Source organism: Bemisia tabaci, chromosome 6, assembly GCF_918797505.1.
Source record: "Bemisia tabaci chromosome 6, PGI_BMITA_v3".
Taxonomy (NCBI): domain Eukaryota; kingdom Metazoa; phylum Arthropoda; class Insecta; order Hemiptera; family Aleyrodidae; genus Bemisia; species Bemisia tabaci.
Window position 1 is genome coordinate 11099324 of NC_092798.1, and position 11733 is coordinate 11111056.

Genomic DNA, 11733 nt, shown 5'->3' on the forward strand with positions numbered 1-11733 from the left:
TGACTCCTAAGAGTTCTAATTGACCCCCCTGAACGGCAGAAAGTAACCCCTGAGGAAGGGGGCCTCGCCCCCGCCAAAAATTTCTCAGGATTCCTCTTTGGTCGCAAAATTGACGTCGATTCTCCAGAAAAAGACGGTTTCCCATGTAATCGACCCCGAGGACTCTAAATTTCATGTTCCCTGAGCTCCTCGGGGTCGATTACATGGGAAACCGTCTTTTTCTGGAGAATCGACGTCAATTTTGCGACCAAAGAGGAATCCTGAGAAATTTTTGGCGGGGGCGAGGCCCCCTTCCTCAGGGGTTACTTTCTGCCGTTCAGGGGGGTCAATTAGAACTCTTAGGAGTCACTTAAGATGTAAATGTGTTCTGCTCCTCAATTTGGATGCAATCAATTTGCGATTCGGAAAGGAGCCCCGATTTTTAAAATTGGGCCCCCCCGTTTAACCCCCAAGGGGAGCTAGAGGAGCTTCGGGACCATGAAATTTGGATTTCTCGAGGTCGATTACCTGGGAAACCGTCTTTTTCTGGAGAATTTACGTCAATTTTGAGACCAAAGAGAAATTATGGAGGGGGGTACTGTCCCCCTCTTTAGGGGGTCATTTTTGGGCCTTGGATGGTCCGATTTTGGATTTTTAGGGGTCAATTCCACGTGAAATTTTCCGTGCTTTTCAATTCTGATGCGATCTATCCGCAATTCGGTCGGGAACCGTGACTTTTAGCATCGTGACCCCCCCTTTACCCCCCAAGGGGGGGTGGGGGGGTTTCGGGACCACGAAATTCGGATTCCTTGGGGTCAATTCCCTATTCAACCCCGCGGTCTCCGACTTCGTACGACCTATACCAACCGAGAAAAAGGCCTGGTACGGGTGGTCTGAAACACCCTGTAGAATCCTTCATCTCCTCTTACGTTTGATTTGTTCGTGTTACCTGAAAATCCCGTGTAGGCACAGGGATGAATAGATTTCGGTACCTAATTTCCTCAGGAGATAACTTCAGCTGACACCTGTATTTTCCATTTTCTTTACGTTGTATCATAGATTATGTATGAGCATTATTTTTTTTAGAATTATTTTAGGAAATATTCGCTTAATACTCGTAATTATTTTTGACTCATCATCCTCAAGTTCTTTCTGAACCTGGTGTGTTGTAAACCACGTGTGGTGAAAACCAAAAATATCAAACAAGCTTATTAACCTAATTCCTTAGTAAAATAAACTTGTTCCTCGTTATAGAATTATTAATATTACACGTCTGGAATTGTGATTCATAGCTATCCTCTATAATTGTACTGAAACGAAAATAAAGTGACTTTTATAAACTTCACCTCATGTTTCATTAGAATATTTCACGCATCTCGATTATGGGCTTTCAAACTCATTTTTTCAATATGAATGTAGGCGCATTAGGCACCTAACGGCATTAGTTAAATATTTATTTTCCTATGAAGATAATGAGACAAAGATGATGAATTTGTCGACGATATCATGTAGGAATCATTCAAATAAAGAGCAAGTTGTGAAAGTAGTTTATGACTAACAGGAAAAGTGCTTCAAACACCATCAAAATGTTGTCATGCGTCGTTTACGGTTTTTTTTTATACATATAATGTCGCATCAAACTTAATCAACACAAATGCCGTTTATAAAATGTTTCATTTGATAAGAAATTCTCTTTAAAAATATTTTAAATTGCAAGAATTCAGAATACCCGTGCTCGTGAGTCACCAAATTCATGCAAACAACCGAAAAAACTGTACTTTGTCTCGTAATCGCATCGAAAAATTCGTCGGTTCTCGAGCGAAAGGGCGTAACTTTATTTTCACTTGAGCCCTAGTGAGCATGGCGTCATATAGACGAAAGGACCCATCAAAAGCAACAACGTTCTTCTTAAAACAGCGACGAATTTTGCACTTGCTGTCTGACCGATTGCGATCTGGCCTTGGCTGCTAAATTCACCGCTCCTGATTATGATTATATCGTATTGAATTCCTCATTTTTTTTACATGGTCATAAACAGTAGTGCATGTTTGTTTTATCTGGTCGGTTATGAAGCTTTTCCTTTTCTTTTCTCTGTGATAATAAACTATTAGCGGTCCACGCTCAAGGTCACTAATAAACTTTTAATAGTACAAGATTGCTCTCAAACAAGATTATTGCGGCATCTATTTTTCACTTAACATCAATTTATTGCTCGGAGAAATGGCATATTAATTTTATTGAGACCAAATGCAGTTTAATTGAAGTTACTTTAATTTGAAGTTGACCCTCAGTGATCAAAGCACATAAAATCATGAAAGTGGATCTGCGGAAATAGGTAAGTTGCTTTGGGTAATTGGTAAGTAGATTTTGTGGTGAAGCTGTTAGACGCCACTATTATATCAGCAGATTTCTAAATAAAGGCGTTTAGAAAAGGACTCATTTGTAATGTGCCGGCACTGAAAACATATCAACGGCGAAAGTCGAAAAACACGTGTATCCTGATTTGCGACGTTGCAGATTTCATTTTTCTATGGGAAAATACAAAAAACACACACATCTTTGGGACTTGCGATGGTTTCCTTTCATCTTCAACAGAATACTTTGAGACAACTTCAAACAGTAAAGGGCATTGGTTGCTCTTTTAGAAATAAATAAAATGACAAGAGAGGCCTTGAGAAAAGGTTAAATTGACATTGTGCTGAAACTAGATAAGAGGGGCTGAAACTTTTAAGCGCTCAGCCGATAGGCAGCGCTTTTTGATTTCGACTTGCCTCTAGAGTACTAGTATACTAGTGCTAATTCGTTTAAATGGCGCACCAGCTCATCGATGTGTAGGCTTTTTTTTGGGGGGGGGGGGGGTCCATTATTAAAATAAATAAAGCTGTGAAAACCGTATTTTATGCTTTTAACGTAATGCACAGGTAGTTTCGATCGTTTGTCTATGAGAAAATTTCTTAGCGGTAGAGTAATTCTTATCGAAATTGATCGTTGAACTAAAATGAAGTCTAAAAAAACGCGCCTGATGAGCTCAACTGTGGCTATCATTTTCGGGAAACGAAAAAACGCGTTTACGGTTTCCTTGGTAACCTTTGTTTGCTATCAGCTGATGTTTTATTTCCATTTCCCAGCCAAGTCGACGGAGTTTATACTTCCTTTCTTCACTAAATACATTTACTAACACCTGAGCGCTTTTCTAATACGACAGTATTAGAACTTTCCCGCTTGTTTTTATTGGTTATTATCCTCTTCTTACTACTTACTACTTACTTCTTTCCGCTTGAAAAATAAACTTTTTAATTGAATCTGTTACTATTCATTTCCCCACTGTGCATTCACATCTCGGCACATCTGTGTAAGTCACCAGTCACGCCATTCACGCCAATGAGATGATAGTTTGTAAGCCTCTTGGAGTGCCTTCAAAATGATATGATACCACAAAACGTACATACGTTGATTTTGTTTTTGGCTCTTAATGGTCAAGTACTATTTCTTCCCTGGTAAGAATTGGTAGTATAGGATCTGAGTTCTGAAATACTATAAACCCACAACCGGCTGAAAGATTTCCTATACCCTCTATAGCCGGCTATCAATTTCTTATAGCCTTTTATAGCCGATGGCGATGAAGCTACAGCCAGGCGATAAACTGTAGAGCCCAGCGATAGAACTATAGCATGGCTGTAAACGTTTTCATCGATTCGTATTTTCGACTGTATGTATGATTTTCTTCGCTTCCTACAGACAGCCGTATGATTTTCTATGGCCTTCTAAAGCCAGCTATAAAAATTCCTATGGTATTTTGAAACACAGCTCCTATTGCCAATTTTTACTGCCCTGGTAAAAATTGGCAGTAGAATCTGTGTTCCAAAATACCATAAACCTAAAGCCGGCTGTAAGATTTTCAATAGCTTCTACAGCCGGATGCACAATTTCTTATAGCCTTTTATAGCCGATGGCGATCAAGCAACAGCCAAGCGATGAAGTGTATGCTAAATGTTACTAATAACGGATGCTAGGACTTATTGATTTTTTGGACTACCGCTCTATTTTTGGGCCGTAGTATCTTGATTTATTTTGCGCGGAAAGCTGCGTACTTTTGAAGGATGCCTGACATTCCTAATATGTTGGAGCGCCTTCAATTTCGTATGATACTGTGCAATACCTCTGGTGTAATGGGCCTCTACACTTTTTAATAATTTCATAAATAATCAATAAACAAAGCAAAAGATATAAGATGAGGAAAAATGAAAATATACTAAAAGGAACCAACATAAATTTAAAAACAAAATAAAATTCATAGTAGTTAATTTTAAAAATTGAAATAAAAATATAGTTATAACAATAGTTGCTTCAAGCGCCGTGGCAGGCGGGCAGCCAGCGCGAAAAGCGCATTAGCGCCTACAAACCTAACAGGGATACTTCAAGCATTGCGCAATGCGTGAAGCATCCCTGTTAGGTTTGTAGGCGCTAGTACGCGCTTAACTCTGGCAGCACGCCGCTCCGCTCTGTGTTAGGCTCCAATATATAACCTGGCGGAGTCAGCGTTTTTCAACCCATGATTTTGAAATGTTTGCACATCCTGTATGGATTATTCTCATTTTAATTGATGAGGAAAAATATGTATTAAAGGAAAATATAATGTGTGTTTTGTAAATATTACGGTGGTTCCGTATCAAACTTAATGATTTCCAAAGCGCACGAATTTCCACACAATTTCTTATAGCCTTTTAGAGCCGATGGCGATAAAGTGTAAAGCCCGGCGATAGGAGCTATAGCCCGGATGTATACTTTTTTTATCGCTTCGTATAGCCCGGCTATATGATTTGCTCCGCTTTCTACAGCCAGCTATATGATTTTCTACTGCCTTTTTTAGCCGGCTATAAGAACTCCTATGGTATTTTGAAACGCAGCTCCTATCGCCAATTTTTACCAAGGTGGGGCTGAGCACCAGAATCTGCCTCTCAGCACATGCGGTGGGTGAACATTTTGCTTTATTACCCTCCCTATCCGCACTGACGCACAACCGGCGACTGTCCTCAGCACATTTTTCCTGCATTTTCGCGCATCCTTCCTCTACTAGGCGACATGTTTTCCTACACACCACCACATCCGGCGGAATTTTAAGCAAGTAGAACGTATTTCTACCAAACAGATCTATGTGCGGGTGGGAAAGATTGGGTGTGCTCGATTGCTCTTGGGCGGTAATAATGCATGGGACTTATAGAGCGCCAGTGACGTCAGCGGCAACGAGACCGTCGCCGTTGTCGCTTTAACTCATGAGCCCTATCCACAACGCTCTTGTGCCATGCCCACGTCTCATGAGTTCTGCATTCAGTTGGCACATAGTCCTGTTTGCCGAATTGAAAATCCCGCTTTTCCATTTCACCAAAAGGAATCACGCCCACTGACAACATTGCCTCCTGTCCACCACTCCACGAGCACATCTCATCTTTCCCACTCGCACATGGTTCTGTATGGTAGAAATATGTTCAGTTGATTTTATTTTTCTCCGTGCTCTATATCCCTTTTGCCTTCTTTGTCTATAGCGTTCGAAAAGGAAATCCGCTCAAATTAAGAGGCTTGGTTCTTGATTCAAGCTTAAATCTGATTGAATCAAGAGTATTTTTTCTTGTCGATGTTTTTAAGAGTCTAGACTCTAGATCCAATGTGTTTTTTTCCAGTTTTCGCCATTTATCCTATGTCATCCATGTCCACACTCCAAACACAAAATTTCAATAATCAGGCTGCAAAATACGTAAATTCGTATCTTGTCAAGCATGGTTCATTTCTATGGTATTTTGAAAGACAGCTCCTACTACCAATTTTTACGAGGGCCTTTTGTCTTCTCTCTCTATAGCGTTGTGTATCAATTTCAACATTCAGCCCGCAGTGAAGTGGCGCGAGTGCGATGACAGCGGAGGTTAGAACTGTCGTAGCAACACCTCCTCGGGATCGGATCGTGGAGGACGTGCGACTCCTGCGGGAGTGGATAGCCAAGGAGCCGCACCTGCCGAACGTGGAGGATGAGATGTGGCTGGAGACGTTCCTGTACAACAACAAGTTCCGGCTGGAGAGGACCAAAGCCAAGCTCAACAGCTACTATTCCTTACGCACTAAATACCCCCAGCTCCTAAGGGATCGAGACCCAACCTCTCCGGCGCTCCTTCAGACCAGGAAGGCTGTCAAGTTGGGTGTCTCGCATCGGCTCGAAGAGAGCAACTGTAGGTTGTTCTTCGTAGGGTGAGTTACCGAGCATTCTGTCGTGCTAAGAAAAAACGCCGTGTGAACCTTCAGGCGTTGCCAAATCTCCTTCGGTAAATCACGAACTTTTGGGGGAAATTTGTAAATATTTTTCATCCAATGTTTTAGATAATTTTAATCACAATTTCAACTTAAGTTCTTGAAAATTTCAAGGAAAAATATTCAGTATGTTGGAATTGTTTTGGCAACGTGCGGTAAAAATCAGCATAAAGCTGAAAATCGCAATACAGAGGGAAAAAACAAACAGCGTATATCTTTGAGGGAAAATTGTGCTTGTGTGTGAGTTTTCTCCCTCTGTATTGCGATTTTCAGCTTTATGCTGATTTTTACCGCACGTTACCTAAAAAATTCCAACTTACTCTCTTACAATCCGTGCGTCCACCGCAATCAGTTTGTGAAAATTTGTCATAGCTTTCCTCAAAAATAAACATTTTATCGGAGGTAATTTCGCAGCTCTCGAATTTTCATACGGCGTTTTCCCTTAGCACGGCAGCGTTGATGTTGGCTTGTGCTGGAGATTAGCGATCATTCCCTCAACAGGGTGATCCAAATGTCCCACACCACCCTTAAAACTTGTAGGGTCCTTGCTCCTTTTCAGGGCGGTCCCGTAATAGTTTCGTTGGGGGGGGGGGCAGAAGTTGTTTCCTTTGACCTTTGATACTCACAAAATTTCAAGTCTTCATCTCAATCTGTTCAAAAGACACGGAAAAAAGCACTACCTGCCTGAGCTGAGCACTTCTCTCACCTAAGTCTTGCACTGATACTCAGTATTACTGAGTAGGTATTAATGAGTAATACTATAGTCAGTAATGCTGAGTATCAGTAAATAATACTATAGTCAATACTGAGTATGAGTAAGTTATACTATAGTCAGTAATACTGAAAACCTCTGAGACTTAGAGCTATTTTTACTCTAATTGAAAATTTTGGAACTTTTTGGCCCTGCTTTCCCCACGAAATAGTGTAGATGACAGTACACTCAGTATTTTTTTACCACCTTGTTTGTTCAAAAGTTACAGGGGTGACGCCTGGTTCTGGTGGGCGCGACTTTTGGATCACCCTTCACAACTTAATAGTAAGTTGACGGATCTGAACGAGAGAAGTCTGTATGCATTGGGAGTTTTTTTTTGGGGGGGGGGGGAACTTTAATTTCTGTTTGTTGATGAGAGAGAAACCGAGCCGCATCAAATATTGCCATTTAATGGGGCAATTTAAATTTTTACATGAAAACGGCTGTGCCAATTTTTGTGCAAATTTCAGTGAATTTTCTGCATAGCACGAAGCATATTTCTTAAAATTTTCAAAGGAATCCGCACAAACGTTCTCTAGTAAACAATTAAATTGTCCAGTTAAATTTGGTAACAGGTGGTGTAGCTTGGTTCCTTTCTGCTAAACGCGATCCAAATACGATCTTAAAAGTGTCTAATCATTTTTATCAATTTTCTACGATATCAGGCTCGAAGCGAACTCCGGTGTTGTCGACGCGGAGAACTCAACGAAGCGTTGGCTGATGATCTTCGACGCTCTGTTGCTGGAGCAAGACCGACTGACCAACTACATCATCGTCGTCGACTACCGCAACGTCCGCTACTCCCTCTTCCTCAAGATTCTCATCGTCCTCAAACCGGCCCTCGAGATCCTCTTCAACGCCTTCACCGGCCGCGTGTGCGCCCTGCACTACATCCACGCCTCCCCGCTTGCCTACCGGGCCACCGAGTTCCTCAAGCTCAACTTCCCCAAGAGGTACATGGACAGGATCTACACCCATGGTGACGATTACGGAACGCTGAGGGCACTTGTCGATGAGAGGATCCTGTGTAAGGATCTTGGTGGCCGAGGACCAAGTTTCGTCGAAATGGAAGGTAAGGTATCTGCATTGAGTACGTAGAGTCGTATGAATAATACCGGGGTGATCCACACTGAGAAAAAAAAAATGGTAGAATTTACCATTCCTTCACGCTGTATTTCACAAAGCGTGAATTCAAAGTCGATTTCGCCAGAGGAATGGTTACCTTTACCAGTATATAGTGACGTTTACCTTTCCTCTGGAAGAATTGACTCTGAAATTGACGCTGTGTGAAACACAGCGTGAAGGAATGGTAAGTTCTACCAATCTTTTTTTTCAGTACAGGGTTAAACGGCCAGGCTGCTGGAGCGTGCTCTATGGGTCAAAATAAGACTTTTTTGTTGTGTACCGTTTTTTCCAAAAAGGCCCCTAGTTTGAGCTACGCCCCCCCCCCCCCCGAAATTTCGAAAAGTAAATCGTTTTTCCTGAATTTTGGCAACGGTTGTGAACCAAATTTCATGAAACTTTGGGCTACCCTGTACTTTAATGTCCTGAATCCATAAATGATCTAAAAAAATAATCGAAATCTTGATTTAAAGAGGGGGATAAGGGGTGTTTCGGCTCGTGCAGTCTGACCGCGTAACCCTGGATCACCCTGCATAATGAAGTGTGCTGGGGTCGACGAGTTCCCGAGCCTGTTAACGCGCCGAGATTTGGTCACCTTTCCGATACATTTTCGATTCAAAATGACGATGTATAATACGTAATATTTCATAATTTATTTGTTTACATCGGATGGCCAGGTATCCGTGTATAGAATTCAATTCGTAGTGTATCAAAATGACAGTGGCGTGGCGTGACTATATACGGTAGGCGTTCGGTAGGAGTGTTAATTTTAGGGGGGGGGGGTCAGAAAGGTTCACTCACCTTTCTTGAAGGGGGGTCGGGGGGCCTCCCCCGGAAACTTTTTAAAAAACGAAGCCGCAAGAACACGATTTTAACCCTTTCTGGTGAAAATTGTGCCGGTAAATTGTCATTGAAATTTTGTTCTTTTTACCGATCGTTTTCCTGTAATTTATTTTGTTAAATGATAACGTATTTTCGCAACACGCACCTGCAGAGAAAGGTGGGAGAGGGAGACTAGGAAACTGGGAGATGCGGCCTGCAGGCACAGGGGGGAAAGCGGAGGGCGAATCGCAGCATAGAGGAAATTCGGCGGTTCGCAAACCCCTGCGGACCACTGCTATAGGAAACAGCTGGACTGATGAGCGGCTCTCCTCTCTCGTTCTTTTCCCCTCCCTTTTCTCTCTGATGTGTTCCCTCCGCGAGCGCGGTCCGCACTCGTCTCCGAACCCAATGCTCATGCTCCGCTCTGCGCCGCGCGCCGGTGCCTCTCCTCTCTCGTGTACCCTTTGCCCCTTCATCATTGCACCCAGGTTCTCTCTCCTCACCGTACGCAGATCATCCAGGTTCGGTAGCCGGTGCGGACCACGCGTCACAGGATTTTCTCTCTCCGCCGCGCCACATGCCGCTATCGGAAGATACTTATTTGCGATCTACTATTCTGTATTCTGCATTGCTCCCCACATTCTTAGTCTTAATTTATTAATTGTTTCAAAATATATTAGGGTGTTCGGCGAACACTGCGAACCTATGGACGCCACGCCACTGCAAAATGATGACTCGGCACCGCACAGGAGTCACGGAATTCGGTGACTGGAATATGCTTGAAAGTTACGCCAACTCCTCCATTCCTATTACGACTCTACGTACTCTATGTGTTTCTTTTAATTGTTAGAGTTAAGTATCGTCCATAAATTACATGACACACTTTTTCGGCGTTATTGACCCCCTCCCACTTGTCCCACTTCGTGACACAACCCCACATTCCCCTTAATAATAGGAGAATACTGAGGATGATACATTTGGGATTTTGATTGTTTTTTTTACCAATAGAGAGGGTTCCATGACGCTGGCCCCCTCCCTCTTCTCCCGTTGTAACGCAGCGTAACGTAGGCTTATACCCCTTCCCTCCCCTAGAATGTGACGTAATTTATTAAAACTCCCTGAGGCAAATGAGGAGTAAGAAATATTTCTATTTGGTTCCCAGAGACCATGTTAAATGAGTAATTACATTTAAATTGTCAATTTTCTGAATTCATCAGAGGCTTATTCTCGCGTATTAATGAGTAGTACAACGTCAGTTGCGAGGCGTGAACGATCAATTATTGATATTTACCTGTTTGAAGCTATGGTAAAGAATCGATTATTGAGGCGTTCGTTATGAACACCCTGTTTATCGATCCTTTTCTATAGGTTTAAATGGCAAATTAATCGGTATATCGCAAAGTACGCTGCACTACTGTATAACATAACTTGCAAAATTTTGGTCATGTAATCGCAATTCCTAAACTTTGGATCTCAGTGAATTTAATTTAATTCTTTAAATTATGCAGACTGAACGTGTGTACACGAAAATAACGTAGGACGAAATGATTGTATTCTAATACTAACAGTGGCATTTGTCGTCTCCCTAAAACGTTGTACATACAGTAAGTATTAACAATGTCATAAAATTATCACTTCTGTTTTCAAATCGTTCTTTGTTTTTTTTTACTTCCAGAATACACCCAACAATTATTAGAGAGACACAAGGAATGGTTTCAGGAGCAAAATGACATTTGTTCGAACGAATCATTGCGGAGACGGGAACCAGACGAAACAGAAGAAATACATGGTTCATTCAGAAAACTAGCTATAGACTGATTTTAAAATTTGGAGTATTCATATACCAGTAATGAGAGTAATGCATTTTTTCATTCCCTAGTCGCAAAAATGTTATCTGTTTCATAAATACTTCAAACGTGCATTAAATACAATGATCTCATTAAATTGATCCTTTCAACTTATCTTTGATACTCTTCAGAGCCATTTTCAAACTTTAGTATGATGTCAAATTAAAATCACATCGATGGCTAAAGTGCGAGATCACGTATCTCCGTTTGTGACATTGTAGAGTGGACTTCCAGTCATACTTTATTTTTTCCTTGGAAAACTATCCGACGTAATGTCTTGGAAACTTCCTTAATTTTTCTTCTCTGGTAGTAGAATATTCTGTATAAATTAAACTTCAAGCTATAAATTGGACTTCTCCTCAGAAAAGTAAACTAGGAGCATAGCTTTTGAAACATCGCAATGAAGATACGAGGTGCCGCACTTCAGCCATCGACATGATCCGAATGTTGTGGAATCAAACTCGTGTCTGCGAACGGCTAAGTACGCAATATGTTTTTGTTTTTCCCGATTTTTTTTATCACTGACCAATTGTCTTTAACTGACAAAAATGTACCTGAGGCTCCTTCTTGCCACATATTTTTTTGAGATTTCCTCCTGACACTGCAATGAATCTTTTCTCATTCATATGGCTGACTAGAGCCAAAAAATGATTTAAAAACACTGTTGTAGACCCTTAACCATGTCGGTCGTTACTTGTAAGCAGGATTTTCAATTTTATTTTAGAATTTTGACGGATGGTTTTTGCGTGGATATTTGGCTCGGATTTGATTCGATTCAATTCATATCGATATGATGTAGCCAGAATACATTGCGGCGAAGCTGAGGACCTCACTTAAAACTAGGCTACACTTTGCACTCCGGAACTACAATATCTGGCTCATCCGTAAAAACGCTTATGTGCATAGGTAGACTAG

The 11733-nt window shown here is 41.5% G+C and overlaps 2 protein-coding genes across 2 annotated transcripts; both read left to right on the forward strand.

The window, feature by feature from the left end:
• The first annotated feature begins 5767 nt into the window (after positions 1-5767).
• LOC140224813 (retinol-binding protein pinta-like) lies at positions 5768-6220 on the forward strand. Its single transcript, XM_072301508.1, has one exon. The coding sequence runs from the start codon at positions 5885-5887 to the stop codon at positions 6218-6220; it is 336 nt and encodes a 111-aa protein (XP_072157609.1). The 5' UTR covers positions 5768-5884.
• Positions 6221-7696: 1476 nt separating this feature from the next.
• LOC109038600 (uncharacterized) lies at positions 7697-11058 on the forward strand. Its single transcript, XM_072302004.1, has 2 exons — positions 7697-8099; positions 10647-11058. Exons 1-2 carry the CDS (start codon positions 7748-7750, stop codon positions 10787-10789), a joined length of 495 nt encoding a protein of 164 aa, XP_072158105.1. The 5' UTR covers positions 7697-7747; the 3' UTR covers positions 10790-11058.
• Positions 11059-11733: the final 675 nt, after the last annotated feature.